General features: G+C 47.1%; 1 protein-coding gene across 1 annotated transcript; it reads right to left on the bottom strand.

Moving 5' to 3' along the window:
- Window positions 1–761: 761 nt before the first annotated feature.
- On the bottom strand, window positions 762–24,056 carry LOC127059058 (inverted formin-2-like). Its single transcript, XM_030239935.2, has 5 exons — window positions 22,907–24,056; window positions 3,702–4,110; window positions 2,287–2,402; window positions 1,582–1,741; window positions 762–799 (listed from the first exon to the last, which is right to left on the bottom strand). Exons 1-5 carry the CDS (start codon window positions 22,916–22,918, stop codon window positions 762–764), a joined length of 735 nt encoding a protein of 244 aa, XP_030095795.1. The 5' UTR covers window positions 22,919–24,056.
- Between the last annotated feature and the right edge of the window lie 373 nt (window positions 24,057–24,429).

Below are 24,429 nucleotides of genomic sequence, written 5' to 3'. Positions count from 1 at the left end.
ATGGAATTCTCCCTGAACCTGTAACAACAGAGTGGCATTCTGACCTTTTTGAAAAAAGGCCACCACCTTCATTTTTTAAATTGAAAATATTCCAGTGCTGTTTCTATTTGAAAAACCTCCTTCTCTGTTATTCAAAACTGAATTTAGAAAAACACAGACACTCTAAAGCTGACTTTTTCAGCACTCTCAAGACCACTCAGTGTTAGAATTTTACAGTTGCTGCTCTAATAAAAGATCTTCTCTTCCCTAATTTTTTATGGTGTTGGATGGAGCAATTTCAGTTACATGGATAACTGCAACTCACATAAACTGCATTCCAGAATTTATCACAGATGTTTCTGATAGAACATAATTTTAAAATTACATTCATATATGCATTAGTAAATTGTTTTAGCTGGATGCTTCTGGGACCAACAGCAGCAGTGAAGGGGTGTTGAACACAGTGAGCTGCTCAGTGAGCCCACAGCACTGCTTCAGATTCAGTCTGAAACAGCCTTAATGAGGACACTGCTACTCCATCTGTGCCCAGAGCCTCTGTGCATGCCATCTGTGCCAACAGCTGTCCCTGTGACACTGGGGTTGGCAAGAGCATCTTAACACTGGCCAGATGCCTCTAGCTTCCATGGAATGGGTGCATACAAGCATGGTCCACTCCACCCAAGCACACTGCACTTCACACAACAGAAGATTGGGTAAGTATTAAGTTTCCAAAGCTACTTCACTGTGAATCTCATTTTAAAAAAAAATTTAGGTAGAGATGCTTACCTTAGCTTGTCTAAAACATCCAACAGCTGAAGCCCTGGCAGGTGAAAAAAACAGATATAGTTGCATTATGACCCACTTGGTACTTATTTGTTATGATCTTTATCTATGTTATGTTCACAAACACTTTTTGTAGAGAGAAAAAGTGAAAATATCTTCAGATGGATCTACCAAAGTGGGTAGAGTCATCTGGTAAATGATGAATACACCACAGCACACATCTGCAGCACCTGTGGGAACACTGCACAGTCCCCCTGGGGTTATTGAGTGACACAGGCACTTTTGAGGCAAGAGTGACCTCAGTCCAAATTAGACATCTAAAATCAGTCTGATACAGTGGAATGTTCCTTGATCTCCATGCAGAGAAATGGAGCCCAGGCTCAGCAACTCAGATGCAGCCAGCTGTGAGGTGAATCCCAACAATGGTACTAGGAGCCTGGGATTCTAGCAATTGGAAAGTTCTGAACTGTGGGAAAGCCTCTCTGGCTCAACTGAGTAGACACAGAGTGAAGAAATTTTATCAACTCTTACAAGTAGTTGCAAATATTGAAATGTGGTCACATAAGATGGTTGGTTATAGAAATGCTCTGAAGAAGCTCAAGTGATACAGTGTTGCTGGGATTCCAGAAAAGATCAAAGCTATGGGAAAGCAGTAAAATAAAAAAAAAATTCTGTTGACAGAAAGGCTGCTGAGAATAAAGGTCAAAAGAAAGAAGAAAATTAATATTTGCAGGGTGCCCCCCAGCCTCTCCAGGCACCTTATGGATACATCTGAAAAATACCCATTTCTCCAGGGAAAGGTGTAACAAACATGCTTACCTATGAACTCGTTTCTGATTTGTGTCCTTGTTCTTAGCTCCTCTGTGCCCAGGATGATGGCATTGATGGCACTCAGCAGTGTCACCATGTAGGGCACGTTGTCTGTGTTGGACAGCTCGTTCATGATGATGCTGAACCGGTACTGCTGGTTCTTCACACTCTGAGGAAACACAACTGATGTCATGACAAGGATGGTCTACACAGACAGAACTGCCCATGAGTGTGGTGCAGGCTCTCAGATGGAATTAGCATCTGAAATCCTCAGTTTATCCCACTGTGCACAGGACAGGAAGACAGGGGTAAAGGCAGCATTCCTGCATTATGGAGCAGGGGCTGGTTGGCACAGAAAGTCATTGAAAACACCTCTTGGATCCCTTTGTGCTTTCTGGCAAGTGATGCATGTACCTGAGCTCGTGGGCAGTGAAACCTGTGGATGTGGCACCATTTATTCTGCTGATCTGGTGGTGCTTTTGCTGCCAGAAAGCACCTTGAGGGTGGCAGTCATCTGCCCACACAAGCCACAGAACAGCACCATAGACCTACACTGACCACAAAAAACTTCCTACAGCTTTCACTTTATAAAACCATACTTCTCTCACCAAAACAATACAAAATAAACTTTATTCCCACCCTTTTCTGTGGTATATGGATCTGTCTGCATGGGTCAAAGCTGAGCCACTCCTCCTGCTCCAACCAAACACTTGCCTTGTAATGGTCCAAAGCATCCAGAGCCAAAGAGTGGCCATCTGATGAGTAAATGCACAGTGCAGCCAGGAGCTCAAATATTTGCTTTTTGACCATGACATTAGTTGTGTCAAGTGCTGTAGGAAAAACAGAACAAAACAAAGCAGAATTTAAAATGACATTAATGTTCTGAATCTCAGTGTCTTCTGCTAGATGAATTATGAGCAGTAGAAAAGAGACTGAAGGAGAGGACCCAGTACAATGGAAGATGGGAAGAGAAGTATCTTCATGTACAGATATCCCATCCCAATAGCATTACATGATGGTAACTTCTAGTGGAAACAGTAAATGCTACAGGTATGCCTTTGGCATTTTGGTGCAGCTTGTGGTTATTCCTCTTTTCCATGTCCCAGGGACATGCTACAACAGCAGCCAAGATTTTTCAGCACTCACAAAATTTATTTCCCATTTTCACATATGGGTATTTTCTAGAACAGCAGATGAACAATTTTCTTTGATTAATGACATTTATTTTTTGTGCAGAAAAGCTCAATATGGATATGAGTTAGAGCAATTGTTCCAATGGGTCCCATGTATTCCCTTTTTGCACTCCTCTTTCTCTGTGAGCCCTGGGAGCTGGGAGGGAATGCATTAGGCTGCCTTATTTGTCCTATATTAGAGCACTGAAAAGCCAGGATATCCCCCTGTTTTCACAATACAAAAATACCAGGTCCATATTTTATATAGGCTAAGAAAACACAGGGTGAAGAGGAAAGAAGGGGACTTCAAATCTGAAGAGGGAAGCAAGTCAGCTTTCAGACTAAATACATTTTAAAAAGCTATTAACAAGGGTTTCTGGGAACAGAAGCTGTCCTTCCAGCACCAGCACCATTAAGTGCTGTACAAGAACTCCTACAAGATTTCCTGATGAATCTCAAAGGTAACAATGAGCCAAGTGAATGGCAAGAGAATGTAAGTGGTGTTACCCACCTTCTTCCAGGAGGAGCAGAGTGAGCAGCACACAGAGCAGGCTCTCTTGAGTCCAACCATGCCACCTTCCCTCCTCTTTACAGGTACAAGACTCCAAGCCCTTTCAGTTCCTCTCCTCTGCCCTTGGGGCTCTCAGAGACTGAACAGCAAATTCAGTCTGCTGACAACCAGAGGGCTGAAGAGTTTTCATGCCTATGTACAGATAAGGCTGGGTTTATCCCCAGCTTCTCAGCAAACTATGACAACATTTCTGTGGAAATAGCACTGGGTGGCAAAGGCACCATGATTTCATAGCAGTTTTATTTTAAAGAAAAAAACAATCTCATGAATCAGCTGTGACCAACCATTTCCAACTAGCCTGGTGCAGGGCAGGAGGATAAGCAACAGGAAAGTGCCCCCGCCAAAGTGCTGCATGTGATGGATGAAGCAGGAAGGTGTCCTCTCACCTTGGAAGAGCTTTCTGACGTAGCCCTCGTTGCTCACAATGTATTCTATGCCTTTGTGGGAGTTCATGACCGCTCGCACACAGCTAATGCAGGTGAGCTGAAGCAAGGCATCGGATATCCTGGCCACTCCTCGCCCTGACAGCCTGTCCAGGGCCTCCAGGAGGAGATCCAGCCCAGACAGCTCCAGGAACTGCACCATCCAGGCATCATCACTGTTCTCCAGCCTCTTCCTCAGCCCGGAGTAGTTCACCACGGAGGGCATCTGCAGGAGACGGATGCACAGCTCTGGCTCTGCATTTTCCAGGTTGGCCTCTGACTGGTCGGTCTCCTGGGGTCCCAGCTTCTCCTTCAGGGCAGCCCACTTCTTGTGGGCACCTTCCTTCTTGATGGACATGGTGAACGGTTTGTTCTGAAAGAAAGAGAAAAGACAAAGTGAGAAGTTTGTCCGGACTGACCAAAAATGATCTAGTAGCCCTGCTTTTTAGTTAGTGAATTAATTAGTAATTTAATTAGTATTTAATCAGTAATTGGGATGTAAATTACAGCAGGTAATTTACTAAAGCAAGTCCGAGCATGTAGCACACACACTAGAACCAGTCCTCTGTTGAAGAAACTCAATATATTCCCACCTTACCCACACACATTACATTCAGGCTCTGAAGACTCTGTGGAGAGACTTTTAGCACATCCAAGCCAGCAAAAACAGACTTAAAAGTAGCCAATTTGCACCAGTCAATTGCCACTACCTATTTTCATGCAGTGAAAGGAAAAGGTTGGAAGCAGCATTATCAGCTCTGAACTCCTAATGCCCATTAAACCACTTCAAAACCTCACTGTGCTGGAGAGGCTGTGCAGTTTCTAAGCATTTGTAATGGGATGGAGAAATCATTTTGAGCATATCCTGCTCATAAGAGCATCTGATTACCCTGTTCCTTTTTCGCTTTTGTTTCTTTTGACTGATGTTGAGGTTAATTTTATAGCACTCACTTAATCCCTTCCTGTCTGCTGTAATAGCAAATATGTTTGTACACTGGTGTTTGTGCCTGATGATGCCAGAGCCTGACAGGCTGTGAATGCAGGTACAGCAGCAGGAGGCTGGCTACAAAACCAGCAGAGCACTTTTTTGGAGGTGGGGAGCAATGGCCCATCTCCCTGGAGGACATGGCCTGTCCAGCCAGGCCAGCATCAGCAAGGAAAACCAGGAACTGATTCAGCACACAGGAACTGCAAAGCCAAGTGTAACTCCTGATGCCAGATTTTATGGTTTTAGGCAGGATTATTATTTTTCAGACTCACAGGGATCAAGTCACACAACGCAGGTCCTTTCCCAGGCTGCATGCCATGGTTTTGGCCACTGAGATGAGCTCAGTTGGTCAGAGCACCATGCCAATAATGCCAAGGCTGTGGACTTGATCCCCATATGGGCCTTTCACTTAAGAGTTGGATTTGATGATCCTTGTGGGTCCCTTCCAACTCAGAATATTCTGTGAATCTCTGATTCTGTTTTAAAGCTGAACTGCTCCCATAGATGACAGTTTTCCCCCATAAAAATTGATGCTACCTGCCCATCCTGCCACACCATCAGTACCTCTGCTCCCCTGAGCCTGCAAAGAGCTCAAAATAACCTGGGGCCAGTTGGCCCCAAAACTCAGCACTTAGGGGACTGAGGGGATTATGGCAGACTCATATTTTCCCTTCCTAGCTCGAGCACAAGGGTTTCTAGCCCAGCAGTGACTAGAAAAAATGCTTGAAAAATCTAAACTAAGTAATCTCTGGAAGGTTTTGTTTCCAGAAAGGCAACATAAAGGATGGACCCTTTACACTGGTTGGAAAAAAAATCTCATTTTAAAGTCAGTTCTGTGGTTTTTCCTCGGGACTGTGCCATTGAGAAAGGTCCTGGCTCCTTCCCTGCAGCAGAGCTGCATGGCTTTGTTTTACCCAAAGAGCCATTCTGGAAATCTCCCCTTGGCAAATATACAGCCAAAAGATTTGCTCACTGATTAGTGACAGGCATGATATTATAGGCCTAAAAATGCCTCTTGGAAAGATGCAAAGCGTGATGGGGTAGGACACTTGAAAAATTTCCCTGAGAAAATGTGATGGTGGGACTTTCTGGCAGCTCACAGCATCAAAATCTGCATTGAGAGGGCAGAGGGGTGGAAGAGTTAGGAGGATTTGGTGACAGAAGATCCATTTAGAGAGCTCTGGAGAAACCCTCTTGCAGAGTTTTCTTTTGCTTCAGTAGGAAAGAAGCTGGCCAAGCACCCAGCTGCTCCCTGTTCTGTTAGCTGAAAAAATGATGGTCACGATCCAAAACCATGAAGTGGCAAATATACCATCTGAGAACACACTGTACAGCTGAAAAGTGATAAAAAGGACCATAAAAAAACCAACCCAACCAATCCCCAAACAAACCTCCCTGCCAAAGCACAGGTTTGAGTTTCCAAGATTTGTCATCACTCCCTGCAGTCCAGAGCCCTTGCTCACTCTTGGTAAAATTCTTTTTGGGATTAGTCAACCCCAGTCCCTCCCCTGTACTCAAGCCCAGGAATTTGGGTTAGGCTTGACGCAAAGGAGAAGAGAAATCCTTCCTCATGGGAGGGAGAGAAGTAAAAGTTTCCTGCCCCAGGTTTACAGTCCTGGGGATGGGGCAGCATCCTACACCCCTCACCAGTCATGGGGACTGCAAATCCACAGCCATGGGGCTGGAGAGGTCCACCTGCAGTCCAAGTCTCCCCCCCTCTGTGCACGGAGCCCAGACATCTCTGTCCAGTGCTGGGGTCAAGCTGGACCTTCAGTGCAGGGCAGTACTGAGGACCATCTGACCTGGCTGCTGGTCAGCTCCTGGGGCTGCAGAAGTGGCTGCCAACTGCAAGCTCCTCTTCTCTTGTGCGACTTCATTTATACTCAGAGAATCACTTTTTTCATTTGGACATGAATAAACATTTCTTATCCAGCCAGATAACAAAGCAGGCTTTTTGCTCCCAGATGTACCAATGCCTCATCATATTGTATTTGTATTATATTGCATCAGCTACAGCAAGTCAGAGAAATTACAACAGCATTATTGACCTCATGCTTAGCTGATTCCTGAAAATTAAGCTCCACCAGTGCAACAGGAGGCAGGAAATACCGAGAGAGCATCCTGTTTACCAGCAGATTTGTTCTGAATTATCCTTCCCTCCCACCTGCTCTGCACAGATGTGAAGAGATGAGAAACAGAAGCGGGCAGCACCTCTCCAAACAGTCCTGGCTTGTGTTTCCATGCACTAAAATGAACAAATTGGATTGATTCAATATTCTTCCCCACAGAGAGTGCACCCTTTTTGCAGGAAAGGACAAAGATAGCTAATGCATCTAATTGTAAAAAGGGAATAAAATAAACAGGAACTGTACTATATAAATGGGAAGGAAATGAATATGGAGGAGATGGCAATACAACTTTGCAGATGGTGTGATAAATCTGTTTACAAACACAGATAAGACTGATATATTGTGAATGCAACATCTTTCCATATTTTCCATGAAGGAAAATGTTGCAAAGATTTTCGGATACATCCTTAAAGGGCTGCTGGTTTTGCCTTTTCTCTCTGACCACAGGAGCTTGTTAGCAGGTAAATGATCTCAGCAGAGTGAGACAGACAAGGACTGAAATGGAACACATCTATCTGGCTGGCTCACAGAGGCTATTTAAACTATGTTAGCCAAGGGAAGGAAAGTGCCCTGACAAAACCAGACAGGACAGCTGAGTACACCTCACCTTTTGCCAGCAGAAGGCCACAGGGAGCTTTGCTTTTCCTTTCCCAGGGCAGAGAGGGGGCTGTGATGGTGGGAGCAATATCCCCAGACCCTGTGTCTGACCATGCCTGCCCAGCTGCCTGCTCAGCACTGGGGCTGGGTGCTGCTCCCTTGGGCACAACCTGACAGTGTGTCTGTGCTTGCTGCTGTGGGGACACTCACAGCCACTACAAAGAACCACAGAATACTTTAGCTTAGATTAAAGACCTTTAAGATCATCGAGTCCAACCATTAACCCAACACCACCAAGCCCACCATTAAACCACGTCCCCAAGTGCCACATCTACACACCTTAAATGCAAACCTCTCCCCATCTTCTCACCCTCAGAAGCTGGTTAGCCCTGATGGGGAATCACACAATGTTAAGGGGTTAGAATGGACCCTAAAGATCATCTAGTCCCATCTCCCCTACCATGGGCAGGGACATCTCCCACCAGAGCAGGGTGCTCAAAGCCCCATCCAGCCTGGCCCGGATGCCAGGGTTGTGGCACCCACAACCTCCCTGGGCAACCTGTCACAGTGTCTAGTTACCCTCACAGTAAAAAATTTCCCCTTCTTTCAATCTGTACCCATTACTCCTTGTCCTGTCACTACAGTTCCTGATGGAGAGTCTCTCTCTGGCTTCCCTTGGGCCCCTTTCAGATATTGCACGGTTGCTAGAAGGTCTAGAGCAGCATCAGTGTAAAAGTACTCTTAATTTTAGGAGATTCCTTTGGGAAACATAAAGGTATCCTGAGAACTTGTGTTCTTGCACGTGGCAACAGCAACATCACAATTCATGGTGCCAGCTCCTTGGATCACTGGGTTTGCAAAGTTATAATGCTCCCTGCATCCATCCAACCTGGTCTGTAAAATTTTTCCTCCTTTCTTTCTAAATCAGGCACTTCCCAGATTCAGTTTTCTGTGCCTCTCTGTCCTTCAAGTCCACTCCTAGGGAGATGACATCTGTGGGAGATAAATCAGGGCACATCAATACTTCCTCCATCCTGTGAAGCTGCAGAGAACAGAACTGCAGAGCACAGCTTTCAGTCTAAATTATTACATGCCTCCAGGATGACACGGATCACAGCAAGGACTGGGGAGGACATGTGAAAAGAGATTTCTCAGGGCAGCTAAGTATAATTGAGTGAAAACAAAAGAGAGAAAACTGCAGGTCAAAGCTATTCTGATTTTTTGGGGAGCAGACCCACTGCCTATGCAGAAGAACAAGACTTTGGGGCTGCTGTGTGTGAGGGGGAACAGCAGCTCCTTGCTGCCCTTTGAAGAATTCTGGGAGCATCCCAATGCCACATGGTGCCCTCACAGCCCCCTGCTCCCCTCCACAAGACTGCCAGGGTGAGGAAAGCTCCTTTTTGCTGCTCAGTTCCCTCTCCCTTCCATGCCTGTTCCTGGCACTCAGGAGCTGTTCTGCCTGGCTGACTGCTAATGACAGGTTTCACTTCTGGGGAGCTCCAGTTTTCCCTCTGCTGCTGGGAATACGCCAAGCTTTTGTATTTTGCAACATGTCAGACTACTCAGTCCCTGAAAAGAAACAACATCCTGGCTTTGTGCTTTCCAAAGTCACTTCTGGAAGTGTGATGTGTTTCCTTCACCTCTCGTTTTGCTTTCATTTGTGCTGTTGTTTTCCTGCGCAGTGGTGGAAGAGCTCACCCACATAAAGGCCAACAAACCATCCTCCCCTGCACCAAGATGAGTTGGGGGAAACCACAGATCTCTGTTTTAGACACCAGCCTGAGCCCCTGGTGGGCCCATCAGTAGGAGCCAGCAGCATTTTCAGTCTCCCAGGGCAGCTGGGATAAGGGCAAAGTGGGAAATTCAAGCAAGCAAACCAAAGGCATGGCTTGCACAACAGACCTTGCCCCAGCAAGTGCTGCTCCATCCTTCTGCTGCCATGGCCAGCAGCCTCAGCAGTCTTTAGATGTACATATTCTGTAGGTCACCTGTATCAGAGGCCAGAATGTGTGATTTATGATCAAAAAATGAAAAGGTTTTGGAATGAGTGCCCACTCTTGCTCTTCAGTACTGAAGCAGGTCTCTGGCACACTGTGCTTTGCTTTGGCACAGCCTACAGGAGCTCTCACAACACAGCCCAGGAGCCCAGGTCAGCTGTGGCCTCAGCAGTGCTGCAAACCACTATGGGGAATATTTTGTGTTTAGGAAATGAGGGAGCATGGACACACAGCCTGCTGCAGCTGTGGGCAGGAACTGTGCCATCCACACTGCCTGGGCCTGGCACAATGGCTTCTGCAAATTCCCAGGGAAGGATTTCAGTGCACAGACAAAGGGTGGCCATACTGGTATAAATTTGTATGTATTTTTCCAGTATAGCTTATTCTTTCACAAATAAAGGAAAAACATGTTGTTGTGATGCAGTCCCATTCACCACTATCAGGATGCTGTGTGCCAGCACAGCTTTTGTCTCCTGGGCAGCCACAAGCTACACTATTGTGTGATGTCTCACAAAATGGGTAAATGTGTCCATTCAATATGTATTGGTAGCACTGGAGTCATACCAGGTTTAACCCCACCAGTAAAAAAAAAAAAAAAAAAAAAATCACTGGTGCACTCTCCCTCAGTAAATAAACACATTTCTCACTGGGCAGCTACAGGACCACAAACTAATCAAGTTCCAGTGAGATGCTCAAGGACATTTATGTCTTCAGTGGCCTCTAAACCCTTATTTATATGAGAGGTTCCACGAGCTTAGCTTCAAATGGGTTTGAAACCACTCTTTGTTACTGTGTGAAGACACAATAATCACTTCCCTTAAGGTGGTGAGCCAGGTTTAAACCAGACTAGTGCAGCTGTCAGATTTCAGATTTTGTTTCTGTAATGGCCACTGCCACTGGTGGGGGGAAAGTGGCTTATCTGTGTGAGTCAGACAAACCAGTACCAGCAGCTTTCCATGGTGGGTACAAACCCTGGGCACCCTCACGTGTACCACAGCCCTTGGCAGGCACACAGGTTCCACACTGGAGGGGTGTGAGGTGGTGGCCAGCACTGGCCCCAAGCAGAGGGGAGGGTGCCAGCCCCCAGTGCTGCACCAAATGGGGCCACCAGTGCCTCAGCCCAGCCCTTCCCCACTGCTGCTGCCAGCAGGCCCATGGCAGCGAGAGGGGCATCCTGACTCCAGCCAGAAAGGAATGGGATTCAAGTCCTAGTCCCATGAAAACTCTGATGGGAATAAGGTGGGTCTGGAGATTGTCCTGCTCCAGTGCCCACACTCAGGCAGGGGCAGCAGCTCCATCTGCCAGCGATTTCAGCACCATTCAGCATTTTGGGATGCAATTTATTGTTATCATTTGGGGTCATGTGAGGAGCAGAAACTGTTACCCAGCAACATGGACAGTGCAGTGGTAACTTTCTAAGACTCCTGGCTTCTGCTCCGTGGGAAGCTGTCACACAAGCAGATATGACAGCCAAAACCCTTTTATAGCCTTTTTTATTTTTTGTTGCTGATGTTTTTAAAAACCTCCCCATGATGCCAAGAGGACAGAGAAAACTGTCAGAAGGATTCCTACCTCAGAGCTGAAGCCAAATTATTCCATTGTCTCTCCCACATGGAAGGATACTTCTCAACCAGTTGTGTGAGCCCTCCCTTCCCCAGCCAGCTCCTTTTCTCCTTCTCTCATCAAGCAATCTTCTGTCAACACACTGTAAATCCCCAAAGAGTGTCTTTGTAATTCACACACTCTAAGAAAGTTCAACAGGATGTCAGTGTCTGATAGTATGCAAATACCACTCCCCAGAAAGGTGCAGGGAAGTGACTTTTCTGTGGCCTCCAGGGAAGGCATTTGCATGTCATTTGTCACCCTCATTCACCCTGTGCTGGTGGCTGGCAGGTGTCACTTCCCCATGGGCTGGGAAGGTGAGAGCCTTGCCCCCACTCCATGTCTGTGTCCCAGCAGGAAAAAGCAATCCTGGCATGAGGTGACTCAAAGCAGGGAAATGACCCAAGCAGGATAATGATCTGGCAAAGGAAAGGAAAGGAAAAACAAGAAGAGGCTGCAGGGTGGTCAGGAGGTGGGATGGAGAGCTGGGAGTGGGTGGGGACAGCCCCTTGCACCTTGCATAAGCTGAGCTGGGTTTTCTGGCTTTGTGGCACCAGAGCTTTAGACAGTGCAAGACCTCAGAGGTCTTTGCAATGCTGAAAGAACAGCTTAAAATATTGAGGATGTCTAACCCAAGGCTGCCCACCCTAGGAGAGGCTAGGGTGGGCACACAGCAAAGGCTGGCAGCTCAGGCAGTGTCCCCTGGAGAGGGGCTCGACGACAAGAATTCTGCTCTCATTGGGCACCACTAAGGTCCTGCTGAGCTTCAGCCAAGCTTTTATGGGCTGGGCAGGCTCTGAAGACACTAAAAGCTTTTTTTTTACAGAAAACATCTCTGTGCCTTTCTGGCTGATATTTAATGTGAAAGCTAGTTTGTGAGCCACAGCTGCAAAATGCATCCACTCAGCCCCTCAGGAGGTGTCAACTGAACCCAGTCATTATTAAACTGTGAATATTTCAACATGGCCCATTTCAGCATAAGCCTCCTGCCTGGCTCAGGGGTAGCAGTTAGCCTTCAAATGTTTATTTCTTACTCTGTGAGGTTCTACCCCGAACTGAACCTCCCAGATCAAAAGTTGGAACCCACATCAAGAGTCTTTCTGCCTTAGGTGGGAAACTCAAGCCTTGTGCACGTGAGCATGACTCCACCAGTATCAGAAATACACTGATCTGTCTGCCCCTTGGTCCAAACTCAGTTGGCCTTTAAGAGACCAAACTGCCCACGTGCTTTCTAATTAAAACAGTTTTACCATAACAATGCAATGTCCAAGGAAATGACTCTGCATAATTCCCCATCCTGCCATAGGAAACGCTCTGGGGCTGTGCCCATACAATCCAAGACTATTGTTAATTCAGGATGGGTTTTACAGCAGCAAATGAATGTCCCTTTACATTTCATGCAGTCCTGAAGTGTAATCCTCAAGGCTTCAAAAGATTAGTCACTAAGCTGGCTCTTGGGAGCAGGACCAGGCTCACAGCCGGTTTTAGGGGAAAGAATAAAATTAAGAGGAAAAAAAAATCCTGCAAAGAAAGGATTGTGAGGGTGCAAATTCCTGTCCTTGAAAACCATGGAAGCAATGTAAAAGGTTATATCAATAAGGGCCCATTAGGTTTCATCTGAAGCCTGGATCCAAGAAATACAGAAATGTTTCTCCTTCTAGAAAGGTTCCATCATTTCTGACGTGAAAAAAAATCCCCACCCAAAAAAAACCCACAAAAAAAACCCCCAAAAAACCCAAAAGCAAAAAAGCAGAAGTGGAGAAACTGGGCTGAAAAGCAGGAAAACCAGCTCTCAGGCTGCACTGTTCCTCTGCAGGCCACATGGACATGACCTTCCAAGTTTCTCAGAGAGAGGGCTAAATGGTTTTTCCCCAGCAAATCAGCCCAATTTTACTCAAATTTTCTAGCAGATGATTTGGTGGTCCTCTGAATAGTAACTACACCAAAATCAAATAGATTACATCAAGAACTAAGAGCTTAGTTCCATGTTAGGTAAAATATAGCAGAGACCCTCTACTTTTTGAGTATCACTCTGCTGCCTCTGAATCACAGAGCAATGGCTTGACTGCCCACATGGCCTGTCCACAGAATTCAGGAATCCAATTAAACAGACATAAATACAACCCAATTGCCTTTAGGAATTAGATTATGCCTAATGACAGCAATCAGTTTCTTCTCACTGCTCTAAGTTTCTGTGACAAATTCATTGCCACACCAGTGTCTTTTCAAGGAAGTCATGTCAAGGGTTTTGGAAAGGGAACACCCAGCTCATTTCACTGGGAGACCTGTGCCAGCCAGAGGTCTCTGCAATGGCTCTTCCTGGGTGATCCTGCCTAAAATGCCTCTTATCATTCCCTTCTAAACCACTAAACATCAGCACAGATGTTATTCCAGAATCCAAGGTGCAATATTCACTGCTGCTTCTCTGGGATGGGTTTTGTTGGGTACTCTGGCACCCATGGGGCCAGGGATAACAACTACATGTCTACAGGGGGAAAATTAGGGAAATAAACTTGGATAATTCAATTTCTCTGCTCATCTGAGAACTGAACTCTGAGTTAGGTAAACAGAAAGTGTCAAAGAAAGTGCTGAAATGGCACTGAAGGGAAGTGGAAGAAGACATACAAATTTAGGGAGAGAGCAAAGTAAAATTTAAGGGAAGAGTCAAATCCTCCCCCTGCCCACAAGGTTTCTGGCCTCAGCAACAGGACCTTACACACTGGGGGCAGCAGGAGATGGGAGAAGAGCTACTGGGGTGTAAATGGGGTGAATTAATGATGACCTTCCCAGGTATTGGGACAGCAGAGTGATAGCAGCCACTTTGCTCCCTTGTGGGGAACAGAGACATCTGAGCTTCCTCAGGAAACCATGGGAGCAAGACAGGAACTGCAGAGCTGACTGCTGCTGGCTCTTACTGAATTTCTCCACTCTCCTTGAAGACTGACATCCCTCCAGCTCTCTTGTCACAGACCAGCTCTCTTGTCACAGACCAGCTCTCTGATTGCTTTGTGGCTGAATGCATTCACTTTGGAGGATGTTAAAAAGGATGGGAAAAAAGCCTTCTGAAGTAGTCTCTATCTGATGAATACTTCAGATAACAAAAATAAAAGATTCTGCTACTGCCAGCAGCATATTTCTGAATTTTGTATCTAATGGGGTTGATCTGCTTAAAACATCCATAACATTTGCTCTGCAGTTCTTTTGGTAGGAAGCTTTTGCAAGAAAGAAGCATGGGGAGGGCGTTTTGGGGAGGGTGCTTCCACCTGAGGAGATTTAACCATGAACTGTGAGGAACCTGGAGCTTAATTTGGAGAGGTGTTGACAAAAATCTCTGCCAAAACCCCAAAGTGCACCAGCTGTTCTGCCCAGAGCACAGAGCCATGTACAGGTTTCTAAAGGATGTTTGGGCTGCTAAGCACAGGTAAGAAGGCTCATATTTATTGTTTATTTACCCTGCATACATATAGAGCACCCGTGCCAAGGCTGCAGGGGAACAGCTTGGGCACTGCCAGGATGAAGGGTGCCACGGCAGCTGGACTCTGCTCCCTGGCACACATGCTGGTGCTGCAGCAGCAAAAAGATGTAATTACAGAAAAAAGACCTGCTGAGCCCTGCCCCAGAGGGAGAGAGGCAGCAGGCCCTGCCCAGGGTTTAGCTGTATCCTTCCAGCACAAGCACAAACCCTCCCCACCTGCACAAGGGTGAACATCTTCAGGCAGGCAGTAGCTCTGCCCTAAAAACCAGTGTGATGCTGGAGCTCTACAGAGGACAGGGTTGAGGGCATCACTAAGCCAAAGATCTACCCAGACCCATATTTACAGACATCCCTTCTGAACAGAGCTACCAAGACACCAGCATGGTGCAGAAGGGGGAAGTATTTTTCCAGCTGTTCCCCAAACAGGTTACAAATGTGATTCTACCGAGATCAGCTTTTCCCTTCAGCTGCTGCTGAATCACAGGGGCTGGTATCTCATCTGCTGAACAGCCCAAATGCAAACATCCTGAGTGCTTTTGTTCAGATAAGGCTGACCACAGCCAGGATTCCTAATGGCAGGGTGAAGCACGTATTGCACACATTAGGGAGACTGCCCCAGATACTGCCAGGTACTCTCCTGCTCGCTCTGTGAATGTGAACATTACCAAGGCTAATGAGAGAACCTGCTCAGCTGCTAATTCAACAAGTTAAGCATTTGAGCTGGTTAAAATAAATGCTTGAAGAAGGCTGGCTTAGCACGATTTCAACATTAATCCACTCCAAAGATGCCTTTAGAGTATTTTCTCTACAGCTGGGTAAAAAAGTTTGAAGAGCCTATTTTGTAACACAGTAATCCTACAACATCAATGGGTTTAACCTTTCATTTTGCTACAGTATTCATTTCAGCTGTTTTGAGAGGACCTACAACTGTCCCCTTAGATACTAACTTTCCAGTTCCAACCCAATCTTTGTATTAATGTGAAAAGATTTTGTATGGCCCAACCAACTGGGGACCATGGGAAAGGTTTCATGCTTGGTCAAAATGACCTTACTATACAAGCAGGATATCTAATGATTATCATTTTGATCTTTTTCAGTTTTTCCTTATCACTTTAGATACTGTTTTGTTCTTTGCAAAGAAATCAGTTGTTCAATCATTTCCTCAGGTTTGCATAGTCCAAAGAGTTGCAGTGCTTTATGCCAGCTGAACATGTGGCTGTCATTAATCTTCAAGAGGAAAATCACTATATTTGTCTGATAAGTTAATATACAATGAATATTAGGATATCATTTCATAAGTGATTCATCTCTTCACATATGGCTTGCTTTCTTACAAGTGTTATCAGAACCAGGGGTTTGGGAATTACAGGCTTGTAAATCAATTTAGCTTTGTGTTAGTCCTTTCCCTTCCTTTCTAGATAAATAGAGGCCTTATTTAAGGCTTGGTAATGTTTGCAGAGGTTCAGTCCATTTCCAGTAATGGAAACAACAAAACCCAAAATTTATCCCCAGGCTTATGAAAGAAGCTTCAGGACTGGGTAAATATAAAATACCTCATGAATATTGGACAGCTTGTTCTGAAATGGGAAACTACAGCCCATCAGTGCATAAACAAGTGAGCACAGCCAGGCAGGCTTGGAAAGCAGCCTTCCAAGGGAGAAATGGAGCAGCTCAGCCAGTTTTCAGATGAGAGCTACTCAGGGAGCCTGCTGCCACACAGGCATGACACAAACCAGAAAGGAAGCAAGTTATAAAATGTATCAGAGAATAAAAACATTTGTTCCCCAGTTCACCTTCACGGCAGGCTCACATTTGCACCATTTGTCATATAAGTCAAGAAGAAGGCACATTCACAAACACTTTCTAAATAGCAGAGCCCACTGCTGATATGACAGGTAAACATTGCATTCTTACAGTTCTTACTGTAAGAAGTGTGAACTTTTCTTCCCTGCTCAGAGCAGATTTGTGTGCATTGCACACAGTTGAAAGTTAAGCCGACCAATTCTAAAGGATTCATCTTTTTTTTTTTTTTCTTTTCTAAATAGCAGAAGTAATTAATCTGCTTCAGAGAATGAATCAGCCTTTTCTGAGCTAGAAACACAGAGAGGAGATTGTGGCTGTTTCTGGGGCAGGAGGGAGGCTTACTCACACAGCTGATGCAGCCACCCAGGGCGTACAGCTGCGGGCTGCAAGGGGGGCAAAGCCCCAGAGCTGCACCCCAGAACCCCCCAGTGCCACCCTGTGCCCCCAGGGACCTGCTGGGACAGAGGGAACGGGCTCAGCACTGCAGTGCTGAGGGAAGAGATGAGCCAGGGCACAAGGAATGGCCCAGGGAGGGCTGTGGGGCTTTGCCTCTCCTCCTGCAGCCCTGGGTAGCACATCCTGCCTGTGAGGGCTGCACCCACCCCTGGGAGCAAATCCTTTGGCAGCAGGGGCCATCCTTTTATTTAGGTGAAGTACCTTGATCTGGGCCAGAAGGTGGGATGAGTTGATTTGCACAGTTTGACTTCTCAGCAGGCTGAGGGAAGAAAAGCACAGCTCACAAAAAGCTGCTGCCCTGTATGGGAACTTCTGTTTCCACCTGGGGCCTCTGTCAGAAAATAAAGCTAATGTTTAGCTCACTGCTTCTAGCCCATGCTCAGCAATGACTTAACAGAAAAGCAGGACAAGCAAAGAGCAGGCAGCTCCCAGAAAGGGGAAGCCAGCAGAACAGAAGCAGCACGGAGATAGCTGCCTCTTTAAAAATAATGCAACTGAACCCATGGAGTGAGTGCAACAGTTATCCCTTTGCTGCACTGACAAAAGCAGAGCTGCTCACCAAAATTATAAATAAATAAAAAAATCAAGATGATGACAACCTCATTCATTGATCTGGAGAGAGGAAAGGGGCTCTGCTGCTGCTTCCCTCTCTTCATCCCCTCTGCCAGCCAGGGTGTGCTGGGGAGAGGCTGTGCCTCCTGCAAGGGAAGGGCTTGCCTTGCAGTCCCTGGGACAGGAGTGGGGCTGGAATGTCCCTCCCTCTGGGGAACACAGGGAAGGGGTGGGACAGGCAGCCACTGCTCCTGTGCAGAGCAAACAGGAGTGGAGCTCACTGGACCTCTGCAATGCCAAAATCACCAACATTTTCCATCCTAAAGTACAACTAAATATAGAGGTTTTATGGTTGCAGGATGCCTCCTTTCCCACACTTTCCTGGAGTGATCTCCAAATTCCTCTGCTGTCCTTGCTTGTTAAAATGTGACTCAGCTTTCCCATCTGGAAAAGTGGAGACCCACATAGCTCCAAGGTGGCCAGCTGCCACCAGTGATGTTCTTGGTTAGCATTAGCCATCAGCTTGGGAGCAGCAGAGGCAACAAAGCTTTGCAAGTTGGGTTTGGGATGAAAGCAGTGTCAGAGAGCCCGTAGCTACTCTGTGAGCAGCCATGCAAACCATCAGCTGAAACTCTCAGCACCAAGGAGTGACTGAGGACACCTGCTCACAGACTCCAATGCAACAGCAGTGCAGAGAGCAAACCCCTGCCCTGGCCTCTAACCTTCCACAAAATTAATTCTGCTGACACCTCAGCTGAATAATGATCCTGGTAAAAATAACAAGTGGGAAGTCAATGCCAAGTAGGACCACCTGGTGATAATTACTCCAACCATGCCAAGTTCAACATCAGGCCTTACCAACTACAGCATTTGGCAGCTTTTCATTTGTCTGTTCTTGTGATACTGGACAAAGTGCTGGAGCAATGTCCCTTCTGTTTCTTTTGTGGTCATTAAACATTCTGAGTGACTCCAATGCTGGAATGAGGACTTCATCCACTGTCTCTCAGTCCTTTCTGGCTTAGTCTGGTGTCCTTTATCAGCTCAGATGGTTTTTCAGAGACCTTGAAATACACCATCAAATGCTACAGAGCTTTTTGCAAACACTATTGCTTGCTTAAGAGTCTCATTGATCTGTGGCTCCAGCATTCCCAGCACTTTGAAATGTCAGCTCAGGTATTATAATAGTAGAAACAGCTGAATCCATGAACAATATGTATTCATTACATCAAACAGAAAACCCACCATGCTGTTAGATGCTCTCCTGATGCTTCCTGCAGATGTGAAAGGCTGGCTGACAAAGCAGCAACAAATGTTCATCTGCCACATTACACAATCACTAACTTTTAATTTTGGGCACTCCTGTAGATGCCAGGCAATGACTAAGGGCCTCATGCTTGAACCCCACACCCTATTTTCTTATGTATTCAGTTTCATAAAATCACCTCATCTACCACTGACATTATCTGGTAGCAATCATAAAGCTTGGCTGTTGCTCATTATTATTTTTTTCCTAGGGAAAAGGAGCCAGAGGATACCTGCCCTTGACAAGGAATCTGAGAAGCACTGAAAAGTCACCCAAATGTCTTCTTTAAGCATTTCCAATTTGTGCTTCACTCCAGTCCTTAAAGCATGCCTGCAGAACTGGAACCTCTGGAATGGTGTGATAACCCCACACCAGACCTGTGAGCATGAAGCTGCCCTTTGTTAGAAGGAGACAGTCAAAACTCAGAATTTGATGTGACTTGTTTCCTTCCTGAATTTGCTCTTAGCATTTTGGTTGGCAGTGCAGGACTGGAGAAATCTCAGTAAAATTAAAATACAGATTGTTTGCCCACTCTGTTGCAGCACTTGGTGCTCTCAGTGCTTTTTCTGACCATTGGGAGATGAAGGCAGCCTCTGCAAGACCAAGCTCATGAACACTGCATAATAAACTGCTCACAGGCAATGCTGAGAAACACTGGAATAAAGTTGAGCTTGGTGGATAATGCCAAAGGGATTATAATATATTAGGTCAGAAGCAGGTAGCCATGCACTGAACACGAGGGGTATCATGCTGCAGGGCTGTGACTACCTTGTGCAAATATTTAGGTTTTTTCACCTAGTTATATAAAAAGCAATGTACAATGTTAATGAATGGAGCAGGGATAACTCCTTATGTTTATCTGCACTTACCAACTGCAGTATTTTGGACTGAGCAGAGCTGGATTTGTTCAGTGTCACTGTGTGACCCCATGACCTGACTTTGTTGGTTCAGTGGTATTTTCTCTGAATCATTATTGATAGACCTTACTGCAAATATTAAGAGCAAGGATATTCAAGTGGGAGCTTAACCTGAGCTCAGATATGAGCACTGAGCTTGTCTGAAGTTCCTTCAGCTCGATGAATGTTGTTCACTGCCCAACCTGCAGGACTGTGCTGCTCCCCACTGCTGAATTACACCCATCTTCTACTCACAGCTGGCTGCAGTACAATGCTGGGATTAAACATCCTCATCAACAGAATAATCACTGCAGAAAAACCCCACATCTACTAATTGATGACACGGAAGTAAATCGGGTGGAAAGAAGGACAAAATGCAACTTAGCTTGCTTTGGTAAGAAAAATTTTCTGCTCAGCTACTCTGGGAAAACTATCCAGCATACCTGGCACACAAGACAGGGATAAAGTCCAGCTTACAACACATTCGAAGCCATTTCCTATGCAGTCCAGTGAAATCAGAAGTTTGCAAATAAAAGATAAAAATTTGTTATAAGCAGAGTACAGACCTAGAAGGATCAGGCAGAAATGAAATGGAAGGGGTCAGTCTGATCTAGCAGGGGTCACTACTGCAAGTGAGGGAGACTCCACCCTACTTAACTTCTCCCTTCATGACAGAGCAAGTGGGGAAAGCTGAGAGAATGCTGAATCAGCACAGAACATGGGGACAGGCAATAAAAATGGGATTAACAGAAAGACTGGAATATGATGAGAGCTGACAGCAGAAAACAAAAAGTCAGATGGACACCAGGAGAAGAAAATCCCAGGTTCCCACCCCCCATCACAGGACAGGAGGAACCTGAGGAGGAGGTTAATTGCAGCACCTACCTGGTGAGGGATTTATTTCTAGGTGAGGTGTCAAAACATGAGAGGCACAGGACAGACCTCTGAGCCCTGCAGCTCTACTCATCCACAGGGAACTCGGAGATTGGGAAGCCCAGCTCAGAACTGCCAGGGATCAGCAGGACCTGGAGCCTGCTTCATGAGAGCAGACAGCGAGTTGGAGCTTGTTTGGCATTGCACAGTAAAGAGAAAAGCATGCAACTCCTATTTCTACAGTGATAAGAGAAAAGCACCAGACAGGGAGAATGAAGCAGACACAGTGCAAATAAAAAGTAAGAGAAAGCTGTATATTGGAGAAAGGATTATAATATCAGTTCAATTAAGGTGTGAAATTTTCTCTTCCCAGAAGGCTGGCAATAAATGAATTACAGTCGTGTGCAATAAGGCATAATATAATTCTGTGTTTAGATTTGCTGACCTGCCAGGTCTCTTCCTGTCCTACATTTAGATTATCTTTTATACAACGGGTCTTGTACACTGCTTGCATTTTTTTTCAGCAATATTTTTGGATGACAGCCTAGAATAGGATTATTAACTTATAACAGGACAAAAAAAAAAATCTCATATCCTCACAGATTCCTGTGATCCCCTCCCCCCTGCCCTCTGGTTTTGGCAGGCTCTGTTTAGTGGAAAAATAAGCTTAAGTGGATGGAAGAGAATTGAGATTAGTAGCCAGACAGCCCAAATTCTGAGCAAGTTCAGTAGGACGATGGCAACCTTACTGTAACTCTCCTGACTCCAACTTTCCTTTTCAACTAACTCAAGCCAGAAGTTTCCTTGCAGTCTACCAGGGAGCCTGAGGTGTTTTGCACTGTGTTTACCCAGAGAAATTCTTCAGTCTTAAGAATCCAAAAAAAGAATGTACAGTTCACAGTGCTGATCTGGTACAGGGAGGGTCAACCACAAACATCGTTTTGGGGTATTTCTTCTAAAATCAGTATGTCTGAGCACTCCTTCCCCGCCCACGAGCTCTGGAATTCAGCTTCGTACACCGATGTTGCAAGAAGCCATTTAATCACTGCAGAGTTATTGAGCAAAAGGGAGGATGAGGCTGGAGAGAACTATGTGGGAAAACCGGGCAGGACTTGGGAGACCTTGTCTGAAAACCACCGGATAACAGAACAGAATCCGTCAAAATAAAAGCCTGAAAGTGGCCCAGCGCAGAAGCAGGCACGCCATCCATCCACTCCGCGCTGGGAGATGCTCTGCCAGCCCCAGGCACAGCAGGACCACATCCCGCCCGCACATCACACCTGCAACCCGCACCACGTTGCAGCTACACGTGCAATCCGGACCACGTCGCACCCCTGCCAGCCAAAGGACGCCCAGCAGCGGCAATCCCAACCACCGAGCCCTCGCTCGGCGTGTCCGCGGCTGCAGCGGGACCAGCTCCCACCTGTGTGCTCCACTCTCGCACCTGCAATCCGGACTCCATCCTGCCTATAAATACACCGCGCTGTTGCATCCGCAGCCCGGACCGGCTCCCGCCTCTCGCGCGTACCGTCAGAGCGGCAGCGGGGCCGGTCCCAGCGATGCTGCCACATCTGCAGCCCAAACTGGGTCCCACCTACACCTCCCGCGCCTCCATCCCCCTGCGCTCAGCCACCCCTCCTGCAGCTCCTTGCTCCGCGGACACGGGCCCGTCTCAGCAGCCGGCAGCGCGGCACGGGGGATGCCTAGCCGGGCTGCAGCCCCGGGAGGGGGTTTAGCACAACTTCTCCCGACCGAGAGGACCCCGCTCCCGCGATCGCCCCCGGCGGAGCTCGGCCTTACCGCGGCGGCTTTCCTGCGGCGGGGACGGTCAGCGACCCTCGCGGCCCCCGACCCTGCTGCGGGCAGCGCCCCTCACCGCCAGCCCCTCCGCCGGCGCCCGCAGCCGCCGGGCTCTGCCGCCCGCGGGAGCCGCGCCCGGTTCCGGGGCGGGGCGCGGGCGGAGCGGGGGGTCCGGACCGGCCCCACCGGGGAAGTTTGTCTCCTCCCGGCCGGGGGTTCCGCCGCAGCGCCCCGAAGCTGTGTTCTGCTGGCTGTAGTCCCTTGTGAGCCCCGCTGCCGTGTCCTGGTCTCGCCGTGGCAGATCATTCCCGGTAGAAGAGCTCCCCGCGGAGCCAGTGCTGCGTCTCTCTCGCTGTAGAGGGGTGCTGCCCGCCCCCGAGGGCTCACCAGTGTGCCCCTTCCTCCCGTGTCCCGTGGGCATCCCGGAGGCCAGCCCTGTTCCGCCCGACCCTATCTGACAGCCTGAGCGGCCCCGGTGGGAGCGGGTGCAGCCCCCGCCCGGCCCGGAGACCCTCTCAGTCCGGCCCTGGGGTTTCGATCGGGGCTGGGACATGAGGAAAGCTGGGGACAGGCTGCCCAGGCGGTCAGAGACCCAAGGGATCCTGCACCCTCCTCTAGGGACCCGGCACCCTGGTCTCTGCAATGTTAGCGCTTCACTTTTGACACAGAATCATGTCATCAATCGGATTGGAACATACCTTTAAGATCATCGAGTCCAAGCGTTAACCCATCATTGCCAAGCCCACCGCTAAACCACATCCCCAAGTGCCACATCGACGTGTCTTTTAAATACCTCCAGGGATGGTGACTCAACCGGTTCCCGGGATAGCTCGTAACAATGTTTGAATGTTGTACTTTGCACTGGGCTAGTCAAGGTAATATCTGAGCATTTTGCACAGATTTTTAGTGTTATCACCATGTAAAAACATCTAGTCAGATACAGCTTAAACCTAAAGTCGGTACAAGTTTAACATCTCATGGTACTTCAGATGGGCATAGTGGGCACCCAACCCAGCAGAAGAGAAAGAGTGCCCTTTCCATTAATAAAACACTTTAGCTCTAGAGATGGGCAATAAAACAGTGGAATTAAGCTAATTATTGACAGCCAGGTGGAGAGAATTCGGTGGAAAAGTGACCCACTTTGTGGGTAGGACCTGCTGTCTCCTACAGGCATTAGGGGCATGAGTCAGTTCTGATTTCAGACAGAGCCACTCAGCTTTGCCATCCAGAGAAAACCTGGCAGGGAAAATCATGGAGAGGGGAAATAACTGATAAAGTGTTTTGCAAAGGGCTGCTGCAAGCTGCTGAGAGCCGAGCTGAGACCACTGAGTATGATTACAGGTGACTGGAGGATAGTTACAGGGTGAGAACACAAGGCTGAGTACTTCTGAGACTTCAAATTGGAAAATGAGACCTGAGCTTTCTCTGTTTGCTCATAAAACACTCCTCTGTTTTTAGTGGAAGAGAAGACAAATGGAAAAAGACTGCCTCTCTCGGAGATGGCAGTTAACCAGACTGGCTCATCGCTTCTTCTTTTGCCCAAAACAAATGTTGCTAATTGGAATCTTATGCAATACATAGCTTTACAAATCTACACAATGGGAAAACTCGATGTGTCCCCTGCAGCCTTTCTCTAAAGGGTATGAAACTGTTTTTGAAAGAGCTATTTGTATTTTAAGAAGTAGTAATTGTCTTTGGCTTCTGCTGCTGTTCTTGTTTTAGCCTTTTTTCCATTCTCTGCAAGTTTTTGCTGCTTTGGTATATGAAGAAGAACAAAATCTTTTGTGCTTGAGAGTATTTTTCTTCTTCTTGGTGTTTGTCTGCTGCCTTTGTATTCTGGAGTAGCCCTGCTATATGGAAGTCAGACAGGTAGGACACTTTGATGTGGCCCATGGGGCTTCCCCTCCTGCTGCCTCATTCATACACTCATTTCAGGTTTGTGGCCTCTGTCTCTCATGGTGACTGTGGGTGCTGGGGTAGTTGGGCTGTAGATCCCTTAATCCACTTTCCTGTTATGTCCACAGGAGCATGGGGCAGCAGGAAGTGTGACCATGGGGCAGCTGGGTCACACACAGGAGACCTGCAGCTCACAGTGACTCTGTACTCAGAGCAGGTGAGAGACAGGGAGAGGAGCAAGGGAATTCTTCCTCCTCCATGTTTCACTGCTTTATTCATTCTTACTCTAATGCTTGGTACTTGTCTGTCCTGCTTGGATGTAGAA

The sequence above is a fragment of the Serinus canaria genome, chromosome 5, assembly GCF_022539315.1.
Source record: "Serinus canaria isolate serCan28SL12 chromosome 5, serCan2020, whole genome shotgun sequence".
Lineage (NCBI taxonomy): Eukaryota > Metazoa > Chordata > Aves > Passeriformes > Fringillidae > Serinus > Serinus canaria.
The sequence above is the reverse complement of the archived record's forward strand: the minus strand, read 5'-3'. Positions and strand labels throughout refer to the sequence as shown.

Bases quoted from the DNA above. Each gene is read 5' to 3' on its own strand.
- LOC127059058 (XM_030239935.2), bottom strand. The intron at 1,742-2,286 runs GCAAGTGTTTGG...GTGTTTCCTCAG, and splicing joins ATGCTTTGGACCATTACAAG to AGTGTGAAGAACCAGCAGTA. The intron at 800-1,581 runs GTAAGCATGTTT...TTCACCTGCCAG, and splicing joins AATCAGAAACGAGTTCATAG to GGCTTCAGCTGTTGGATGTT.